At 52.5% G+C, this 21423-nt stretch overlaps 8 protein-coding genes across 8 annotated transcripts; 4 read left to right on the top strand and 4 right to left on the bottom strand.

Moving 5' to 3' along the window:
• Positions 1 to 1457: 1457 nt before the first annotated feature.
• CABS01_05708 (peptidoglycan binding domain-containing protein) lies at positions 1458 to 3267 on the top strand (the record flags this gene model as incomplete). Its single annotated transcript, XM_060539076.1, has 5 exons — positions 1458 to 1538; positions 1596 to 1910; positions 1966 to 2079; positions 2173 to 2377; positions 2435 to 3267. 5 exons carry the CDS (start codon positions 1458 to 1460, stop codon positions 3265 to 3267), a joined length of 1548 nt encoding a protein of 515 aa, XP_060405338.1.
• A 995-nt stretch (positions 3268 to 4262) lies between these two features.
• CABS01_05707 (uncharacterized protein) lies at positions 4263 to 6122 on the top strand (the record flags this gene model as incomplete). Its single annotated transcript, XM_060539075.1, has 1 exon — positions 4263 to 6122. The coding sequence occupies one exon, from the start codon at positions 4263 to 4265 to the stop codon at positions 6120 to 6122; it is 1860 nt and encodes a 619-aa protein (XP_060405337.1).
• Positions 6123 to 6835: 713 nt separating this feature from the next.
• CABS01_05706 (uncharacterized protein) lies at positions 6836 to 7141 on the top strand (the record flags this gene model as incomplete). Its single annotated transcript, XM_060539074.1, has 1 exon — positions 6836 to 7141. One exon carries the CDS (start codon positions 6836 to 6838, stop codon positions 7139 to 7141), a length of 306 nt encoding a protein of 101 aa, XP_060405336.1.
• Positions 7142 to 7598: 457 nt separating this feature from the next.
• Positions 7599 to 9567, bottom strand: CABS01_05705 (arylsulfatase; the record flags this gene model as incomplete). The annotated part of the gene is made up of 6 exons (XM_060539073.1): positions 7599 to 8155; positions 8215 to 8311; positions 8373 to 8689; positions 8747 to 9099; positions 9166 to 9307; positions 9357 to 9567. The coding sequence occupies 6 exons, from the start codon at positions 9565 to 9567 to the stop codon at positions 7599 to 7601; spliced, it is 1677 nt and encodes a 558-aa protein (XP_060405335.1).
• Positions 9568 to 10602: 1035 nt separating this feature from the next.
• CABS01_05704 (uncharacterized protein) lies at positions 10603 to 12419 on the top strand (the record flags this gene model as incomplete). The annotated part of the gene is made up of 5 exons (XM_060539072.1): positions 10603 to 10840; positions 10899 to 11149; positions 11206 to 11340; positions 11413 to 11747; positions 11867 to 12419. The coding sequence occupies 5 exons, from the start codon at positions 10603 to 10605 to the stop codon at positions 12417 to 12419; spliced, it is 1512 nt and encodes a 503-aa protein (XP_060405334.1).
• Positions 12420 to 12749: 330 nt separating this feature from the next.
• CABS01_05703 (uncharacterized protein) lies at positions 12750 to 13513 on the bottom strand (the record flags this gene model as incomplete). The annotated part of the gene is made up of 2 exons (XM_060539071.1): positions 12750 to 13132; positions 13207 to 13513. 2 exons carry the CDS (start codon positions 13511 to 13513, stop codon positions 12750 to 12752), a joined length of 690 nt encoding a protein of 229 aa, XP_060405333.1.
• A 3521-nt stretch (positions 13514 to 17034) lies between these two features.
• On the bottom strand, positions 17035 to 17473 carry CABS01_05702 (uncharacterized protein; the record flags this gene model as incomplete). The annotated part of the gene is made up of 2 exons (XM_060539070.1): positions 17035 to 17323; positions 17436 to 17473. 2 exons carry the CDS (start codon positions 17471 to 17473, stop codon positions 17035 to 17037), a joined length of 327 nt encoding a protein of 108 aa, XP_060405332.1.
• Positions 17474 to 19614: 2141 nt separating this feature from the next.
• CABS01_05701 (uncharacterized protein) lies at positions 19615 to 21232 on the bottom strand (the record flags this gene model as incomplete). The annotated part of the gene is made up of 3 exons (XM_060539069.1): positions 19615 to 19727; positions 19793 to 20323; positions 20380 to 21232. 3 exons carry the CDS (start codon positions 21230 to 21232, stop codon positions 19615 to 19617), a joined length of 1497 nt encoding a protein of 498 aa, XP_060405331.1.
• Between the last annotated feature and the right edge of the window lie 191 nt (positions 21233 to 21423).

Raw genomic sequence — 21423 nt, 5'->3', positions numbered from 1 at the left:
TAGAAAGACTAAAGATGATTGAGCGCCGTAGGCAAGAATAGAATGAGTTTCGATGTGCTAAACTGAAAGAAAGATTTTGTATGCCGATTTGTCTAAGTCTTCTCTTATTGGCATGTACTTTACGTGTTCTGTGTCACTTTCTCAAGGTACTTGATACTTACTTGCAAGTTTAACGACATAATATAGCGTTGATCGGAACGCGCAAATGTTTCTGTGCTGTTCGCATCAGGAGTACCAAGAACTGGGGTTTAATCACTGATCTTCTCTTGTACTAAAACAGGTAGACTAGTGTCACGTAGACCTCTCTATGCATTAGAGTCGCTGATTCTAGTCTGGATGGCATCCTCAAACTATGAGTACAGGAACGCCTTCCTGTACTCATTCAACATTTCTCATCACGCCTGCATTGACAAGATGCATAGGTGGCCAAGCTGGGTGACTTTTGCGACTAGCCGCGTGAGCACCTGCCATACCAAATGGGAGGTTGGTACCAGAGCCGTCGGTCTAGAACATCGGTCGATGCATGTCAGAAGTGGCTAAAACAACGGCTCTACCTTGTTGGTCTGCCTTTTGGGTGGTCTACCTAGAGAGTTTTGAGCCATCAAACTACCTTCTGCGAAAATCTTGGAAGATGATTTGCGTGCCGACCAGTCAACTTTGGTCTCGCAGCCTAAATCATTCACATGAAAGCCTATTCGAGGTTGCAGACCACCGAATGAGCGACTATCTCTAGGGCGTTTGAAAAGCTCCCAGCCATGATGATTATTAGTGACGATGACCTTTTCAGCAAGGGCGGCCTTTCGTTGTACAGCATTTCTGTGGCGAAATTGAAAAGGTAAATGATCTACATTGACGACAGGTGAACATCGGTGACACCTTAATGCATGTCGCTCTCTCAGCTCGATCTTTTTGTACCGAATAGCATTTTTAAACATTGTTCAACGAAGCACGATTGATATGTCTCTGCCTCAAGAACGATCAGTGACATCGCAGGTGTTATTGGAGCTCCGGTTAGTTACTTCAAAGTTTCAGCTGCGGCTGTATGCAATGAGACAGCCACCAACTCACACTAAGGTAAGACCCGATATGAAGGCCAAGCTGAACCCCCTTGCATGCCACCTTGAGGTTGGGAGCCGTGCACAAACCCCGCGCTATTTGAACGCTTTGGATCTCCATTCATCTCGAAAAGAAAACTAACGCTCATCTTCGAAAATCAATGCCCACCTGTGCCTAGAAACATGGCTTCTACTCCTCGTGGCGCTCACAAGCGCTTGATTGTGTGTTGCGATGGAACGTGGATGGACTCGTTAGGCAGCAAGGGGTAAACTGACCTTTGTCTCCCGCGACAGCTTCAACGTCAGCTAACCGGCACGCAAAGCGCTGAGCCGCAATCTAACGTGACAAGAATATCTCGGATCCTTCGGCGAGCCTGTCAAGATGGCACCCACCAAATTATCATGTATCATCCTGGCGTTGGCAGCTCAGACAGCGTAGTCGACAAGTTCACAGGTGGACTATTTGGGGTTGGACTTGGCCAGGTAAAGCCCATTGCGACTTGTCATTCTCCTTTGATAGGGAGCTAATGCTTTCCGTAGGCCATTCGCGAGGTCTACAATTTTATATGTACCAATTACGTCGATGGAGACGACATCATCCTTATAGGCTTCTCCCGCGGCGCCTTCACGGCGCGCTCTGTCGCCGATATGATTGCGACGGTCGGCTTGCTAACTCCTTCGGGCTTGGATCATTTCTACGCCATCTTTGAAGATTATGAGAACATGGGCGACTCTGATCGTGATCCGAGTTTATTCTTGGACCCAAAAGTACCTCCCTATAACGGTGAGAAAGGAGCAGCCCGGGCTAACTGGGAGATGGATCGGAAATCACAGTATGAGAGATGGCTTTCCAAGGTATGTCCTGCTGCTGAAGTGCCTCGCCTCAAGATGTGATACTGATAGGATTCAGAATGGCCTCACAAGGCGCACGTACGAAGATGCAAATGGCGTGCACGAGATCAACATCAAGGCGGTTGGCGTATGGGATACCGTCGGCGCCTTGGGCATTCCCCCGGCCCCGGTCGTTGGCCTCCAGGGGACATCAAATCAATAAGTTTTTCTCTGATATGAGCATTCCGAAATTGAATACCGCTAACATAGAAGTTCTACATGGAAGTTCAGCAACACTCAGGTATCCGACCGCGTAGAAAACGCCTTCCATGCTCTGTCTCTAGACGAACCCCGGTTTGCATTCCGCCCTGCACTCTGGGAAAAGCTTGAGGGCAATAAGACCAATCTCCGACAGGTTTGGTTTCCTGGTAACCATGCCGGTGTAGGCGGGGGATGGCATGAGCAACAAATTGCCAGCATCACTCTAGCTTGTATGTAGCCCATGCCATGGTGTGTGCTTTTCGATAGAAACTGACAGAAAAAACAAGGGATGTGTGATCAACTATCAAGCGTTGGTGTGGAGTTTAACCCTGGTCGTATGTCAGACATTTTCACTGAGGGACTTCGGTTCTCAGCTGGACACCCATTCTCGTATGTGCCCAGCTCCTGGTCATCATGGCTCCGGCCGAGGCAACAACTGCCGTGGGCGAATCCCAAGATATGTCCGGTAAAGGCATCAAGCATCCATCGGGATGAGGCTGAATGTGATGGAAAAGATCGCCATCCCGCCGGTGGTGCAGAAGAGCTCTGGAAAACCGCTCGTCCGTGGGGACTAGGCCAAATCCGATATCCGACGAGCCGCCTCCAGACCTGGTCAGGAACCACAATCCGTCACCCTGGGACCTTTATGCGTACGGACCCGGAAACGAACCAAGACACGGACCAGCCTTTGCTCAACACCAACGAGAGAATCCACAGTAGCGTGCGGGTCAGACTGGCTTGCCAAGGCCTTGCTATGGACGATGATGGGGTCTGGGACTGCAAAGCTCTGGCCACAGCTGATGACGGGAGTGGACTGTGGAAGCTGGAACGCGGCTCCGGGCTTAACGCCTCTGAGGCAGATAGTGTCAAAGACGGCAAGACCAGGAAGTTGGATCTTGACGCAGAGGGAGATGTCTTGAAGCCTTATCCGGTCCAGAAGGAAGACAGCCAATGGAAATGGGTATTGGCTAGCAAACATCCCAACGCCTTCCCGCTGGCTGGTGTGCTTCCCGAGGAGCCTTTGACGGGGTACTGGGAACGGAAGTTGCTTGCTTTGACTGCGGGAAATCCCGACGTGTGGAGATGGGCGGAGGAGAACCCCCCCTTTGGCTTGATCTAGGTCCTCTCTGTCTCAGTCAGTGGTATTTGAAGGGTGAGGGGGCGGACAGTCTCGAGATCACGGCGAATGTGACGAATACAGTTGAATGTCTTACACTTGATTCTGCCGCTGGAAAGTCCAGCAAATCAGATAACCTCCCCTTGCAAGTGATCGCCATGGGAGCACGAGTGATCGCCATACCGGCATTGTGTAACCTGCGTGCCTGCGTGCCTCCCACCTGCTTGGCTCTTGGGTCCTCCACCATGTCGATCCCATCCTAGTATGTAGGAGTTTCCAGAACGAATACCTATCTGTGCTGCTCATTCTTTGCTCAAAACTCGCTCATCGTACACATAGACTTTGCCCAGCGGTATTGTTACCGCCACCATCGCGATATACCGACAGTTGTACGATCCCCGATCAGATTTGCCGCATTCTTGAGCAAGGCTGCATGCGATCAAAACTGCGCGATTCCGTCATTTCTTGTGCCTTTGAGGCAGGCTATTGCGGCTAGCTAACGGGAACTACCGATGGGCTGGCAAAAGGGAGCTTACGCCGTGTCTCTGATCGGGCTGAGACATCGGCGGACTTAGGCTTGTCCTACTTGACCAGTAACGGCCTTGTACAACCTGGCGAGACCTTCTCCCGTCTCAAGCCATTCCTCCGGATTTCTGTGATCCATCCAGTTGGGAAGATGTCTCTCTGATGGCTCAAAGGTGCGTTGTGTCTCGGCTCGAGTCTGGCAACAGAGGAGACGATTCTTCAGTCTTTGGGGATGTTGACAACGGCAAAATTGATTCCAGCTATGACTGCATTCGTCAATCAATCACTAGAATGTTGTCTGAATTGGGAATATCGTGGGATTCAGCAGGACTGAGAAGCCTGAGATATTGAGTATAAAATAACTCAAGATTTCCATCATGGGCCCTTCTTTTCTTCTTCACTCGCCACAGCAACTCCGACATCTTCACATCTTCAGCAAAGGTTCCTTGAATCAACAGTTCAAACATCTCAAGATGGCTTCCATTCGCACTCTTACCACCTTTGCCCTGGCTTTTGGTGTCGCCGCCAATCCTGCGCCTGCTCCTCAGCCCGAAGCTGTAGCCGGCATCGCTGACTCCATTGGCCCTGCCGCGGTCAAGCTCGAACCAGTCTCTCTCTCCTTAACTCTTCCCAATGTCGAGCTCCCGACCCCGCCTACTGTCAACGCTCCCCGCGGCGTTCCTGACATTGATCTTCCGGCTCTTCCCACTGCTCTCCTCTCTCTTCCGAGTCTCAATCTCCCCCGCGGCCTCGCGGCTCCAACTCTCGCACCTCCTGCGCTACCAGCCCTACCGACATTGTCTGTCGATGTTGACATTCCAGCTTCAACCATCTCGTTGGCCATCGAAGTTCCGGACCTGAACATCCCCCGCGGCCTTACGGCTCCGACTCTTGCACCCCCGGTACTCCCAGTTTTGCCGACTCTTTCCGTTGACGTGGCTGTCCCGGCTTCTACTGTCTCAGTGACCGTTGAGATCCCGGATCTGACTATCCCTCGGGACCTCCCAATCCTGTCTTCTCTTCTCTCGCTATCGGTCAACGTTGAGGCCACTGGCCTCCCTGTTCTCCCCGCCGTCAATGTTCCCCGAGAGATCCCGGCGATTCCTTCCATCAGCATTGAGCTTCCTGTTCTGCCCTCAACTTCCATCGCACTCCCAATCCGCAGGCACGCTCGGGATATCTCAATCGCTAACCCTCCCCTTCCTACCCTGCCAGCTGTTAAAGTCGCTCCTTACACGGTTGCTCTTCCCGGTATCGCTGTCCCCAATGCCCCCGGCGTTGTCGTTGAGCGGGACATTCCCGCCATCACCAGTCTCCCGGTCGAGGTCACACTGCCCTCCCTTGCGCTCCCCGGTCTCCCCAAGCTCAACCTCGAGCGCGACCTTTCGACCACCATCGATCTCTCGGTCCTCAGCACCCTGCTTGCTGTTCTGCCCACCGCCGTCCCAAAGCTGAACCTCGAGCGAGACCTGCCTGCCGTTGATGCCTCGATCCTCAGCTCGCTGGTCGCCGCTCTGCCCACCCCGAAGTTGAACTTGGAGCGCGACCTGCCTACCGTTGACGCCACCATCCTGAGCAGCATTCTTGCCACTCTCCCCACCGCCATCCCAAAGTTGAACCTCGAGCGCGACTTGCATGCTATCGACGCCTCAATCATCAGCTCTTTGGTCGCTGCTCTGCCCACCCCTTCCGTGAAGCTGAACCTCGAGCGCAGCTTGCCCACCATTGACCTCTCGGTTCTCAGCTCTCTGGTCGCCATTCTGCCTACCGCCATTCCCAAGCTTCCGGAGCGCGACTTGCCCATTGATGCTTCCGCGGTTATCAGCAGCATCCTCGCTACCCTGCCTAGCCCTCTCGCCAAGCTCAACTTAAAGCGCGATTTGCCTGTCGATGCTTCCGCGGTCATCGGCTCCTTGTTTGCTGCTCTGACGACTCCTCCCGCGAAGTTGGCCGAACGCGAAATCGCAGTCCCGCTTCCCACTGTCGCACCTGTCACCTTCTCCCTCACTGCCCCCGTCGTTCTGCCTGCTCCTGTTATTCCTGCAATTCCCCGCGACATCGTCCCGAGCTCCGTCGACCTGCCCGCCGCCCCTACTCTGCCCGCCATTCCTCCCGTCAACGTCAAGGGCGAGCCCATCAACGCCAAGGTTCTGCCTCTTCGCGCCCTCCCGATCCTTCCTATCAACCCCACCACCTTGATCTCATTGATCCCTGCCCCGACCGGAATTCTCAGCTGCTCTACCGTCCAATGCATTCCCAACTACGTCTGCAAGGAGAAGAATGGCGCACCCATCTGCGTGCCTGTCTCTCCTCCTACAGTCCCTGCTGTCTAAATTCCCTGCTGTCGATCCCGTCCCTTTAGAGACGGGGCGCCCGATCTAGCAAGCCGGCACTCGCAAAAACACTACGGTAGCTCTCGGTGACGAACTAGTAATATCTTAATAACATGGGGATAAAAGGAGGCTTGGATAGCTCCCCCCCACAGATTGGAAAATGGAGGATCGTAGTAATGAAGGACGTATAATGGGGAGGGGGGAAACGTCAAACTTAGCTGCCCCTGAGGCATGAATCTATTAATTACTCAATAGCTAATCTAATCCATCTCTTTTCTCAACTGCCAAGACGCGATCATCATCCTCGTCCGAACATGCCGGGTGCTGCTTACTCCTATCCCTTTAGCCTATAGGGTCTGTTCTCGGACCTTATACACTAGCTAGCACGCTTTGTCCGTGAGTTGGTCAACGCCCGTGCCGTTGTTTAAAGTTAGCCCATTCCTTTCATATAACTGGAGACAACCAGTTGTCGCCGGCATTTAATCACTCTCAAACAATGAACTATATTTGTTCCCTGAATCGCGCCAAACTTACTGCTCGCCGACAATGAGGGTTGAATCCTTCACTTTTGGACCATAAAGGTTGACGTTGCCGCCTGATCTTGAACAGGTTCAGGTGTTCCTCAAAGCCATTCACTCATTTATCTTCAGCACAAGAACGCTCGATTCCAACTCGGCCAGTCATTCTTTTACCAACAAACCCAAATCATCAACATGATGTTCCTTCACTCGCTTATCGTCGGCGTCTTCGCCATTGCCGCCTCCGCCGCCCCGGCCCCGACCCCGCAAGGAGAACCCGCGCAAGATCGCTGCGCCGGCGTCGCTTGCCCCGAAAACTCCTACTGCAAAGTTTTCGATTTCAAGTTGGAGCACCCCGTCGGTTGCCAATCTAACGGTACCGTACCAGCCGATGCAGAGACGTGCGGCTCAGTCATTTGCCCGACAGGAACAACATGCTGCAACTCTCCGTGTGGCGTGTGCGCGAAGCCCGGGGAAACATGCTTGCAATGGGTCTGCTAAGTGGTGGAAATCTCGGATGGGATGGGGAAATTCGGGAAGCAATACCAGGTCATTGTCAGGAGTTCAGGCGTCCCTTCGATCATCTTCAAACCTCAACCACAGAACAATTGAAAATGATACACGTACCGGAGAATGCAGCATTTTCCATCTCACAAACTTACAACAAACCCACATCATGCTTGTGCTCCTCACCCCTGGCGGAAATTGCCGTACACTGATGACTCGCGTGAATTACTGCGAATATTAATTGCCGTAGGGCACAGTCATCTGGTACCACAATGTCGAGCATGAATAGGTAACTCCTGGTGCATGTCCTCAAGATTGAAGAAGCTGCTACTTCGGAAAGTTGAGATCTTGATCTGAATTTTGGTTTCCCTGAATCGAAGCGAACTTGATGATGCCTGGCGCGGTGCAGATGATGTACTCTGTAAAGACATCATCCGATCTTCAAACCCTGCTAAGCCTTGGTGATAGCAAACTCTGGTGTCTGGGTCATCCCGGTCTCTGCATAGTACCGTTCCCAGTGATCGACAAGCCTCCGCATCACCTGCGGCTCCTTGTCTGATACATCATTCATCTCCGCAGGGTCCTTCTCCACGTCATATAGCTCCCAGTCATCCTTTCCCCTGGGTTTGTTCAGCCAAACTGCCTTCCACTTGCCTTCACGAATCGCCCTGAGCCCGAACAGCTCCCAACCGTGGACGTGGACGTCTTCTCCGTGGACCGTCGAGTCCGGCGCCGCGTAATCGGGAGAAGTGAGGTGGTCCACCCAAGATTTGCCGCGGGGTACAACGACTTGACGACCTCGAAACGTCGTACCAGGATGCTGCACCTGAGCCATCTCCAAGATCGTGGGGAGGATATCCATAACGGTGGTGAAACGATGCGTGATAGCGTCGGGCTTGGCTTGAAATGGCGGAAAGCGGATTAAGCATGGGCACCGAATGCCGCCCTCCGTAATCCAACACTTTGAGCCCCGGGATGGCGCCGTCGCCGCACACGCCCATCGCGGACCTGATCCAAGTCAGTGCCGAATTGCATCACCAGAAGATTAAGTAGATGCGGTTACTAACCATACCAGGCGAAAGACGTCTTGTCGCCAATGTTGTCCAAGCTGTTGTCATAATACTTTTGCACTATCCCAGCAAACGTTGTTTCTCCTCCCATCATCTACGGTAGGGCAAAAGTTAATATCGGACCGACGCGGTGTTGAAGACGCGGCTAAACCTACAGGTATGGCCTCGAGGGCAGCACCCTCGGCGCCATTATCCGACATGAACAAAACAAAGGTGTTGTCGAGCTCTCCCGTAGCCTCAAGGTGATCAATGACTCGCCCAATGTTCTCGTCAATGAGATCCACCATGGCAGCAAAGACTTCCATCTTCCGTGCAGACTCTTTACGCTCCAATCCCGTCATATCGTTCCAGTCTTTACCTAGAACACCAACTGGCGGCGCATGGTCAATGTCCTTGGCCACAAGGCCGAGATCGACCAAGCGTTGCAGTCTTCGCCGCGTCAATGCATCAGGGCCATCGTCGTACTTCCTTGCTGGATTAACCGTTAGCGACCTCCTATATCCCGATCCTGCTCATGATCCATTCATACCGTATTTTTCGACCACCTCTCGTGGGGCCTGGAGGGGCCAGTGAGGCGCAGTGAAGGGTAGGTAAGCGAAGAACGGTTGCTCCTTTTCCTTCTCGTCTCTCTCCTTAAGAAAGTTGATCATACGATCGGTGAAGTAGCGCGTGGAGTAAAAGTCATCAGGAAGGTCCGTTCTATGATTGATAAACTTATCGCCATCCATCCAATGACCTTCCGTGTCGAGACAAGGGATCTTGAACTCATCATCGTCCAGCTGGGGCTCATGAGCATGATGATTTCCGGAGCCCGGTAGGAATGTAAAGTTCTTCGTGAAACCTCGATTGCAAGGCGCAAGCTCCTTGGTCAGTCCAAGGTGCCTGTGGGATCCTCGAGGTCAGCCGCCTATGCCGTCGTCTAAAGTACCTAGCATGCGATGAGCTTACCATTTCCCCGACATGATGGTGTGATAACCAGCATTTTGCAGGATCTCGGATAAAGAAGCTACTCTCCAGTTTAAATAACCTTCGTAGCCGGGCTTGTCTTTGAAGTAATCTCCAAACTGCCTCATGTGTTCAGCCATTTGGCCTTGAGAGTTCGTCAGCCTTCGCCCTGTGATGAACGGAAGAACACTGACCAAGCCCAGCAATATGATGATCAGTTCCAGAGAATAGCATGGATCTTGTTGGGGAGCATGCGGACGCAGTATGGAAGTTGGTCATGCGAATTCCATCTTTAGCGAGCTTGTCGAGAGTTGGGGTATGGATTTCACCTCCATATGGACTGACATCAGAGAAGCCGAGGTCGTCGGCGACGATGATTAGGAAGTTTGGTCGCTGAGGTGTCATGATGAGTGATTGCTGATGAAAAGAGCTCGATGGGCGATATGGTGCTCAATTTCGACTGCGGCCTTTTAGTTCAAGTGACCGAGGTGATCCGGAAAATCGACTGGGTTCCTCTACGAATGACGGGCCCATTTCTTAGTGACCACTCCTATTAATGGCGAGATTACTCTCAGAATTGACGCAATTCACTTAATTCACTCATCAGAGACGATTATTTCTCTTCTGAGAGGGGCTAAAACTGATATGGATTGGGGCAAGCTTGACGACACTCAAAGGTGTGTGATAGAGGTCGCTATCTCCCCGTTCTTACCCGTTGATGGGGATAACAGCTTGTCAATGAATACCCCGCTGTTGAGATCCGCCGAGATCCGGCAATGATATAGAGATAGCAAAAACTCGTCGATATCTTATGCAGCCTTCCATGAGAAGCGACTGCTAATTTCTTGGGTCGAAATTTGACGCCACTTCTTGTATGCCGTAGACAGCCATGGACTCCTAAGGTGGTCGTGGATGCACGACAGCACGTAAAGGTGAAGTAGTGTCTTTAAAGTGAACACTAATCTCACATGACTACGACGCGTTACTAATATTGGATGCTTCGTCAACATGCAAATAATAACAGCAGCGATTTGTCTGTGTTGGTGAAAATAGTTGTTGACGGGGATAGACGGGGAGATGTTTCCGGGGAACCATCCAACAACAACGAAGCTATCCAGAATCCGGAATAAGCGTCGTATCCCCCCGCTCTAGTCATTACTTTGGCCCACTTGATTGACAGGGGTCGTCACGCTTGAGTAGAAGTTTACCCCAAGGAGATGGCTCAACTTCTCCGGGAGTCAAACGTTGGAAACATCGATGCCCGGCAAATCGTCAACATTAGTCGTGATGGCGCAATTAAGAGCATGTAATTGTACTTACATGAATAATATAAAGCCGTCGTGTTTGCCTCTCACAATAGCAGACAGCCATAGAGAAGTGGCGTGCCTTGACATGCTCACCTAGATTGACAGCCAATATTTCGGTAACTAATCAGCCATCATGTTCAGCCACCTTGCGTTGCGGCAATCTTTCAACAGATCTTTGACTTCAACGATCCTGCTCATTGCTGTCTCTCAATTCAACTTTGGGTTTGACCAACAAGGCTTTAATTCGACCCAAGCGATGGACGCTTTCGAACGGCAATTCGGCTGGTATAATGCCAAGACGAAAGCCTACTACCTCGAAAGCTGGTGGCTGTCTCTTTTTTCCGGCCTGCCGTATATTGGGTTTGGCATAGGTCCGTTACGCGAGAGATGGGCTTAGCATAAAATACTGACAGGCTCGTTCTGTTCTAGGTATTCTGATCGGGAGCATAGTCAGTAAACGCTACGGTCGGCGCATGTGCATGTTCTCAATGAGTATCTGGTCTTGCGTGGCTACGACAATTATCATGACGTCCAGAAGCCGAGATCAGATCCTCGCTGCCAGGATATTGGCCTATATCTATATTGGCATGGAGCTTGCCGTTGTACCCATCTATCAGTCGGAAATAACTCCGCAACGAGCTCGTGGTTTCGTTGTCGGCACGTACCAACTGAGTCTTGCAGTAAGCTGAAATGACCCTTCCTAAACTACCAAGATTTATGCTGAAAATTCTTTTAGACGGGTGGCTTGGTCGTCAACGCCGTGGCCCGAGGTACCGGGAGCTTGAACTCGGCTGCGGCATACTTGATTCCGTACGGGCTCTTCTACATCGTACCCGTGATAGTCATATCGGGAATCTGGTTTGTCCCAGAGGTGAGTACTCAGTAGTATCTATGTCATCTGATTACGATCGGGTCAGGATACTGACTCTCTATACTCCTGAAGTCTCCCCGTTGGCTTGCAATGCAAGGCCGTAACGACGAAGCACTTATAGCTCTCACTCATCTCCGTGAAGGCAGCTTCACTGAAGAGCAAATAGCGACCGAGATGTCTCAGATACGCGCAGGTATAGATCACGAAGTTGAGAAAGGTTCTTTCATGGACATGTTCAGGGGCAAGCAGGTGACAAAACGAACCATGTCAGTCATTGGTGTCAACTTTTTCCTGCAGGCTACTGGCTCTATCTTTGCCTCTGTGTACGGCGCCATTTTTGTGAAGCAGCTGGGGTTCATCAATCCTTTCACCGTCACCATGATCACCTCCAGCATTAACATTGTCATGTGTGTCTGCTCAATGATCCTATTGGACAATTTGGGACGGAGGTAAAGCCCCTAGTGTGCATTATGTGCCTTGGATCAGGCCTACTTGCACCGATTGGCTGACTTATCATCGGCATTAGAAACGTCATCTTCTTCGGCGGCTCGATTCAGACGGCCGGTCTTTTCGCCATGGGCGCTCTCGGACTCACGTCCAATCCGAGCGTCTCCGTCAAGTCAGCCATTGTCGCCATGATGATTGTGATGACTACGGGATTCACTCTCGGATGGGCACCAACATCGCATGTTCTCTCTGCCGAGATTCCGAGCATGCGTCTCCGTGACGTTACGTATCGGACGGCCAGCGTGGTTAACATTGCAATGCAATTCACCGTCGCTTTTACGCTACCGTATCTGCTCAACGCCCCGTACGCGAATCTGGGGTCCAAGGTTGGTCTGATCTTCGGCACAATAAGCTTTCTCTCTCTTGTGTTTGTCTACCTCTGCGTGCCGGAGTGTAAGGGCCGGACACTTGAGGAGGTGGATATGCTCTTTGAATTGAATATCCCGATGCGGAAATTTCGGAGCACAGTCCTCGTGATGCATGCTCACAACCAGGCGAATAGCAAAAGAGATGAGGAGACAGCCTCCGAAGTAGCTGCCACGTCAGGACCCAGAGCAAACAGTCGAGGATGAATGTGGTCATTGTCAGTTGGAGGCAAGAGAGAATCAGTCACGGGGGATTATGGAAGCGTTGGGACGCAGTGTTCTGAGTGCGGCATCTATCGTCAATTGCATAAACCTGTAAGCAGTACATAGATATCTCATTCGCGATACAGCCAAACCCAAAAAAAAGGACCAAAGGAGTGACGCAAACCATGATATTCCCCCATCTTACGCGCAACCGTTACTTCATCAGACATAACAAACTACCATGCATATTATCCTCCTCTTTCCAAACTCCTGTTGTGACATATCCGTACCATAGACTTCAGCAATCCTGCCCGGTCGGTGGAACCAAGCCTTTTAGAGCATGAAAGCACCAAGAGCAAAGGCACCAGCGACGATGGCACCGACGGCGCCGAGCATGCCGTTGCTGCCGGGAGTGTGGAGGCCAGGGGCAGCATTGCCGGTCTGGCGGCCACCGCCAACGATGGTGGAGGTGGCAATGGAGGGAAGACCACCGTTACCGGAGGTGAGGAAGGTGGTGGTGATGGTGGAGCGCTCGCTGGAGCGAGTACGGCTGGAGGAGGACTCAGTAGTCTGAGCACCGCCGAAGGTGGTTGTAAGCTGACTGCTGGCAGTCAGGCGGGTGGCGAGGACGATGACGGTGTTGGCAAGGGAGGTGGATGAGGAAGCGTAGCCGCTGGCGCTGGGCAGCTGGCAGACGTTCATGATGCTCTGGATACCTGTGTGTGAAGCATCAGGTTAGCTCACTGCGATTCGAAAGAGGCTGTGATCTGGATGTCTAGAAGTAACTTACCTTCAAGGCTACGCTGCTGGTCGGAAGGAACCTTCTCGATCATGCAGGCATTGCACTGGCCAGCCAAGTTCTTCAGGTCGAAGGAGTTGTTGGTGCAGACACACTGGGAGTCAAGCTCATCCTGGAGCTGATCGCTGTTGTTGTTGCCCTGGCCAGGGACGAAGTTGACAGTACAGATGTTGCCAAGGTCACGGACGGGGCGGCAGATGGCAGTGCAGTCCTGGGGGATGTCGTTGGTGTTGAGGCGAAGATCAGCGTGGACAACCGCCGCGGCGGCGAGGGAAAGGGCGACGGCCTTGGCGTGCATTTTGATTGTTTGGGGGGTTGGTTAGTGAAAAAAGGTTGAAAAGATGCTGAAGAGCGAATGAAGCCGAGGCTGTGAAAGATGTAAGAGTCGAAAAAGGGTTGCGAGAGACTAGCTGTCGAGAGGCGAAGTGAAGCTGTGTGAGAGTGATCTGATGAGAAGAAGAAGAAAGGCTACCAGACGGGTTCGTGATAGGATATTTATGTTCTGGGTGTCAACTGTTCATGTGCTGCGTGAACGTGAACCCCTCTAGTTTCGTCCGGAGATCCGCTTCGGCAAGCATCCAAGATGAGGGCCCCTGGGCGTCGAAACAGTCACCTCTGCTGTGCCATGACAAGGGACAAGAGAGAGGCACTGATGGGGAAGGGCAACCATCCACCACGAGGTAGGCTGTGGTGGGCAATGCCAAGCTGCATCTCAGAGCCCCGAGCAGTCCAAGCCTCAGACCAGACCGAGACTGAGTGACGCTATCGGTATTCTGGACTGACTGAGCAGGTTGGGTACATTGTCAAGCAGCTAGAGCCCAGAGGTACTCGTTGATACTGGGCATAACACGGCTCAGAGCAGGATGACGTGGTCCAAGAGCCATGCATCTTTAGACAAACGTCTGTCGAAGCATAACATCGTGAAACGCCTTTTTTGCCTGTCACCCGTGGGAGTCTTTGCCGCCGTTCCTCCCCACGTGAACGGCGTGGACTAGTGCCTCCGGTCAAACCTTAGTTTGTTAGTGCGCCCCAGTACTCTATCTGTGTAGACTGTACGAAAAGACCTAGCTAATATGACGGATCCCTTCTCTCAGTGTAGCGGATGCAGGAGGATATGATGCAGGGAGAGATTGATGCAAGGCACGGGTCTTTGCAAAGAGCACTTGGTGATTGCGGCGTCCGATCGGTCCCCCTGGCAGTCTATCCGTAAAGGTGCTCGCCAGAAGATGCGGCGAGAACCGATGGTTCGGTCCCCATGGTATTCTCCAGGCTCAAGCTCCCATGTTGGAATCCTTTCCAAAAGCAGGGTCGAAAGGACGAGGGGTTGGGAAGGATTTCTCTTGGCAGCGGGAAGAAGCATGCTCAAAGCTCGGAGTGATCTTGGCTACGACCAGTGCCACCTTCTGCGCTTACCATGGAGCGAGCATGTTCTTATCACAAAGTTCCGAGGAGGCAGTTCATACACCGCTGCAAGTGATAGACATCAAACATCATTTGCAGTCCAGCTGACAGATTAAGGTACCCAGATGCGAGGGATGAGATACATTCTCCCTCGGTATTACGCTGTCAAATACAGAGATACCAGTTGCCGCAACTATGTCTGCTGTTTCCTGCTCAAGAATGGTACTGCCAGCAAAATTCCAGGCCAGCCTGGACACCCGCACGGCGCTCTCAGTCCTCCTTCATTGTCCCGACGATCCTCCCATCGTCAAGCTGTCGCGTTTCACGTCCGGCCGTAGCACCGGGCCGTGCCCTGGGCTAACAAACAAACCTAACCTAGCTTGTCCAGGTCGGCCCTGCACTTCCCCAAGTTATCCGTTGAAAACTGGGAGTCTCCTCGGTTCTACTTGGTGCCTGGGGGCGGTGTCATACCGAAGTGCCGGCTAACCGATTCAAGTTGGGTTATTGTTTGGCTCTGGGGCAGCCGTTGAGAAGCTGGGCAGAGAGGGTAGGTAGGCCCACACACATATGAATAGAGCCGACTAACGGAGCTAGGTAAGTAGGGAGATCCGCGGGGAGGCTAGAGAAACAAAGCCTGTCCGTGCATCTGCTCCGGAGTGAATTTTCCCTGCCCTCGACTATGAGTCGAGTCGCGAAAGCTGGAGATGAAGGGAACCTCATCTCCGAGTGCCTGGGCTGAATTAAAGAGCTTCGGATTCAGCAGATGGAGGAACTTTGATCCTGAAAATGTTTCCATGGTGAAGGCATTCTCCGGTTCTAGACCCAAATGTCTAGCCCCGCCTGTTGCCGCCAGACAACACACTGTGTAGGCGCTGGCTGATTTCTGAATCTAGTACCAGGGCAACACAAGGTTTCCATGGATCGTCGCCTAGGCAATTCTTAACTTCTAGTTCCCGTTAAAATACGACACTAACAAACGCCCTCAGTCAAATCCGTTCCATTCGGATTCTAGCCCCAATGAAGCGCTCTACGAAAAAGGCGCATTGCTCCTCAATCTGTGGGATTAGATTGCCTCGACAAGAAAGTTGCTGAGCAGGAAATCCATCTGGAAAGTAGAAAGTAGGGGCTCAGCGTATGGAAAGATCTCGGCATGAATCACTCGGCCTGCTGTCGTTTGTCGCCCACATGAGCAGAGTTGCGCTTGCTTGGCAAAGGGATTTATGCCGTGAACCCCAACCAGAGCTCAGGCCAAGCAAAGGCTCTAGAAATGACCCATCGAGATGGCAAGTTCGTCCAAGGTCCCACATCTCACGGATCAACGGGCCATCCCACTGCCCCAAGCTCTCAGCCATCTCAAGTCTTCAAGTTTGTGAGAGACCATACCCAGGTGACCGGTTCTTTACAATCAACGTCGCATATGAATCACCAGAGCCGTTGCTTTTCGTGGCGGAGTCTCGACCTGCATCGTGGCGCGTGGCCTGCATATCTTGGGACGTAGAAAAGCCCCAAACAGGAGTCGTGAGTGAAAGTCGAGCTTGATCCAAGCAGTTTCCTGCACGCTGTACCCCGGGTTTGAGGATTGAGAAGGGGGGCGACATGGATGATTTCAAGCCGAGAAATATCTGAAATGTCCGATTCCTCGGCGCAGGCAGCCCTTGATGACTGGCTGCTCATTCGACATTCTCGCCTTCGGACTGGACAACTTCCACGCTCGGTGCCACTCTATGCATCAAATGCATTTTCATGAATCACACACAAGAGTAGAGACGAAGGAAAAGATCCCCAAGAAAATTCCGAGCTAGCCAACACAGTTCATCTTGCTGCAGGGAGTCCTCACCTCAGTCCTAAGTCCTGCAGAGAAAAGAGTTGCTAGGAACTAGCGGCCCGTGCCCTTCGTCTCACGGTGCAGTCTTGGACGATCCTCCAGAAAGCGAGGCGACGAGGACGAGGACTGTGGCTCGGTCTGCACTGAGATTACACGGCGGCGAAACATGTCAAGGCCGTCTGTGCGGGGACAAAGAACCAGCAGAATACGGCAGCCCATCACATGTCCAAGTCCGTCGGGTAAGTGGAGATTAGTCAAGGCGAGTGATTCTTTGCTTCGCGCATCCTTGGCGGCTTAGAATTACCTAGTCCTGTGGTGAGGTCCGGTCAAGCGACAGTCGCACGTTGCTATTGGCCCCGTCCACGAAATTTTCTATACCGCCTGACCCCATAAGAGATGCGAAAGGCTTGGTAAACAATACATCATCAGGCGAAAAACTTGAGTTGGACTGTATGAGATGATGGGTGCATGCTCGTCACATAAAGTAAGGTAGTCTCGATGGTTGCAGATTGAAAAATAATAGGATGTATATTGTTTGAAGTTGGGCGCGATAGGGCAATGTGGCTAGTTAGACATATCAACCTCACTATCCGTCAATCCGACCACTTAGGACGATGAGGGTAGATTTCCTTCAACAAAGCCTCCATGCGAGCCTTTCCAGCCTGCTCTGCTTCTTCAGGCGACGGCGACGGTAAAGGGCTGCTGAGAAGCGGGGCCCGGATTTGGCGGTCCGAAGCAGTCGGAGTATCAACGTATCGCTTGATGGAATATGCCGAGTCCGACGATACGGGAATTGCGGGTCGTGCAACCTGTGGGGCCGGTGTCGGTGTCGGAGCTGGGATCGGGGCCGTAGGCGGGGCTGTCGGCGATGCAGCGGAAGTTCTGTATGGCAGGAATACCGGAAAGTTAGCAGGCGGTGGGGGGGCTCTAGGATGGCGGTACAAGCCAAATTGACAGCACTCTGTTCCATAGAATAGCCTTGATTAGCACGAACCTGTGACCGCCATTGTAAGCAGCGCCAGTGGAAGACATGATTGCAGTGGAAAGGGAAATCCAGGCGATGGTTAAGGGTCTAGGCAGGCCGGAGACGGACAGCCGTGTGACTCGGATGTACCTGGATGGGCGGGTGGGGCCGAACCTTGGCTGATGTTGTTCGGGTGTGGTACTTTGGTGGGTCTTCAGCAACTGGTAGTAAGGTAAAAGCATCAAGCTCATCAGTGTCACTGGAACTTGGAATCAGACAAGGTCAAAGGCTGATGCAAGGAGCTCGTGATGATGGGTGCAGTAAAGGCACGATGGGCACAGATTGAGGGAATCGTTCGGATCGATCCATCCGGGCAACAGGGACATACCGAGTATTTAAAAGCATCAAAACGAATCACTGGCGCGGGAGGAAACAAATCCAGCAGGAAAGATTCAAGAGACCATCCAGCAAACCGTTCCGCGGAGGCAGCCTTACGCTAGACATAAAAACGCCTCCAGCGAACCACACCATGAAGCAGCATCTATGTGAGATCCCGCAACGTGGGTGCCAGAATGGCGGGAAAACGCCATCTGGACAGTGACGTGATGGCGCGTTCCCAGCTTTCTACCCCGGCACCCCTAAGCTTCTGACAACGGTCAATGTTATCTCCAAAGTCAATGGTTCGCGGACGATATCCGCCACACGAGAAAGCAATAGTAGCTCCGATCATGTTAGGCAGATCATAGGGTAGGTTTACGCGCGGACGCAAGCTCGCGAGGGTCACTGGCTTCGCATCGCAAAACCCTGGAAAATGTGATGGCGATGCGCCCGCCGCAGATGCACTCAGGGTCTCGAGCTCCAGAGGGCCTAGACCTTTTGCACACCATCGCAAAAACCCGCTTCGCTGGGGGATGGATAATTTGACAATGCCATGAGCCGTCGTATCGCGGTACCCCGACATATCACTCTGTCCTTGTAGCCAATCTTCATTCGTTGAGAGAACGAGGAAACAAAGAGTCGAGTCCAGATCATGCAGCCAAGATGCGCGCAGCCGCAGCCATATGTGACGTCAATCAACACGATTACTCGAGCTACGGGGCGCCGGAGAGGCATCCGATGGGAACCAGGGGAGGGGTTCTGTTACTCAAGAAAGCGGTCTAGCGTTTACGCATTCCTGCGCTCGCCGTGTCCACAGCCACCACCCCGGCGTCAGCGTACACCAGGCAATAGCAAATACTCTCCGCAGTTTGAATTCCCTTCTCCAAAGATCTAGATGACCTAGGTATCAATGACGTGGGCGGCTCGATGATTCTTCTTGGACTGTGCTGCTGTCGCTTCGAGCTGCGTACTTCTTCGACTTGCTCTGCTCCCATTGCCTGGGTCCTTGTGGCTCATGAACGATCGCTGACGTAGCGCGAAGAGTGAATAGTCGCGATATCGAGGCTTTGGCCATGAAGAGGGGTGCTTGAAGGAACATCCGGAAGACACCGGCTTTCACATTTCCCTCGTCAAGAAACCGGAAAGTCGAAAAATGCCCTCCCCAGGCGACTTTTCTGCCATTTTCACCTACCCACCATCCCCCTCACGGACGATTGGACCCTGACTCGTCGCGCGTCAGGGGTCCAGAGACCACCGGCCAGTCCCGAAATCGCAGAGATCGGCGCCCACGCCGTAACCCCCACCACGGGCAGTCAAGGGAGCTCAGAGATCGTCAACAACACATGTCCCAATCCGAGTTGGCTCCCCTCCCGATGAGCATCTGACTTGACGCCCCTCGTACGATATCTTCTTCCAGATGGCTTGAACCGGATGCGCTCCGGCGAGGCAACAGAAAGGCGGACAGATGATCTCCTATTTCCAGGGCCAGCTCAAGTCCAGGGAGAAGAACAGCGATGACATCACCGTCGTATCTGGTTTGGCCATTACGCTATTTGTTTGTCCCAACGAACTGCCCGGAGATGGAGCGAACGCAGCACCGATGAGGCTACCAAATAGGGCCTCATATCGGCCCGTGATAGTGTGGCGGTTTCTAGTGTGGTCCATCTTGGGATATCTGTTTTCGCATTAATGAATTATTCACGCCAAAGGTTTCCGTTGTGTGCTATCATTAATATTAAGAGGGTTTTCTAGGATTGCCTACACCCTCCGTGTCAAGCCTTTCGTCGCCGCCAACATCGACAACTCAGACTCAACTGACCTCCCTACTTTCTTACCGCCAGCATCGTGCGATTCGTTCTCTGCCGTCGCCGGGGCTGTCGAACCGGTAAAGATTCCATGCCTCCTCTAGAATTCCGTCCGTGAATTTCTCCAATTCACATCTCGCTAACCCGGCGGTCAGCTATATCCAGTCCATCACAATCCAGATGCTTGACTGAAGCTAAAGTTACATCCATCTTCTCTGCCAAAGACGTAATTGAATCCCTTAGTAGAGACAAGAAGGGGCGGCGATGATGGTGACGCCAAAGGCGCCTTTTGTTCTTGAGCCGGTGGCACACCTTGCTTGTAGCACTGTGCTTGGGGCTTCTTTGTTGAGATTTTTTGGACAGCAGGTGCAGCTCTCTTCAGTCTCGGCTGTGTATCGGGTTCTCTCTCATTCCATTTGCATGCCAGGACCTTGAATCGGACCTTTTCGGGGTGTGCATGCCTGCTGTTCTTGCTTTGGGTGGCGTAGAGGATGAACCTCTTCTGCAGCCAGGATATGGTGTCGACTACTCTAGACTTGACATCCCAGTGATCCTCGTCGGGTTCGTGAAAAACTCTGCCCTGACATTTGAAACCATGTGTTACAGCCTTCGCCGATGGATTCGCGCTCCGGGGTTCGATCTCTCTCTTTGTGCTGTTGGTTACTTTCAATGTCTTGATCATCTCAGTAACCCGGTTCGGCGATAAACGGACGTCGTCAGTATCTTCCTTTGTACCTGTACAGATCTTTAGTCAGCATGACTCTCACTCTCAATCAATGGAACAGTCCTACGCTTCTTAGACGGCTCAAGGATAGAGTTCTGGGGTCTGATATCGAACGACGGGGCAGCGGCTTGGTTCGAGGTAGTGATCTGGGCCGGAATGACTTCTAGGGAGTCAATGCTTTTGTCCTTCTGAACTATTAGATAGTCAATGAAGTAGAATGTTTCTAGGTTGGGCAGATACTGAGCGAGAAATTCGTAGAGGTGGACCGGGTAGACTTTGGTGGCGAGGCCGGAGGAGCGGGTGCCGCAATGACCGCACCGAAAGCCGCCAACACTAGTTTCCCACGCGTGACAGTAGGGGATGGCGACGTGGCGGATATTGGCAAGTTCGTTGCATTTGATGGACTGCGAGATGCGACACCAACTTCGAAAGTCATCTGCGGACAGGTACTCAAGGCACACAATGTCAAAAGAGCCGCCAAGCGAGACGACGCGGTCGCCCTTCAGCTTTAAGCCACCAGGTGCACTCGTCAGGCGTCGAACGACCTTGGCTGACTCGAAGCAAGTAGCGGAAAGCTTCTTGAGGACTTGATTGGTAGAGACGTAGTTGGAGATGTTGGCTTGGGGCGTCGGGTATCGGGGCTCCAGTATGGCGGGCCAGACCCTCGTAGGTACACTCTCTTGAGCAAAGTCGAGAAGAACATCGTCTTCGTCCTTGGTATCTTGGTCACCGAGTGACCCTGGCGGCATTGGAGAGGGGTAATGGGTGATGCGAGCTGCAGTCCTGAGGCGTAGAAAGTGCATGCCTGGTTCGAAAATGGCATCCTCCCAGATCTGCTCTCGGATTTCGGGCGGCAAACGCGAGAAGCAAGTGAAGGAGCGAGCGGACGCCGGAATATCAAACTTGACTGGTGATGCCATTGTGAAATTATTCTGCTTCTGCTCTCTTGATTGTCGGTATCCAAAGCGAGCGGATTGAGAGACTGATGGGGAACTAGCGATGGTGGATGGTTCCATGAGATGGGATAGTGAGGATGCTGTTGTGTCTGATGGAGATATTAGTGGAAGAATGTTGTCTGCTGGAGAGAGGCGGTTAGATAGGCGACACGCCC

Source organism: Colletotrichum abscissum, assembly GCF_030869225.1.
Source record: "Colletotrichum abscissum strain IMI 504890 chromosome Unknown Scaffold_11.1, whole genome shotgun sequence".
NCBI classification, from domain to species: domain Eukaryota; kingdom Fungi; phylum Ascomycota; class Sordariomycetes; order Glomerellales; family Glomerellaceae; genus Colletotrichum; species Colletotrichum abscissum.
Note: the sequence above shows the minus strand (reverse complement) of the source record. Positions and strands in the feature narration are given on the sequence as shown.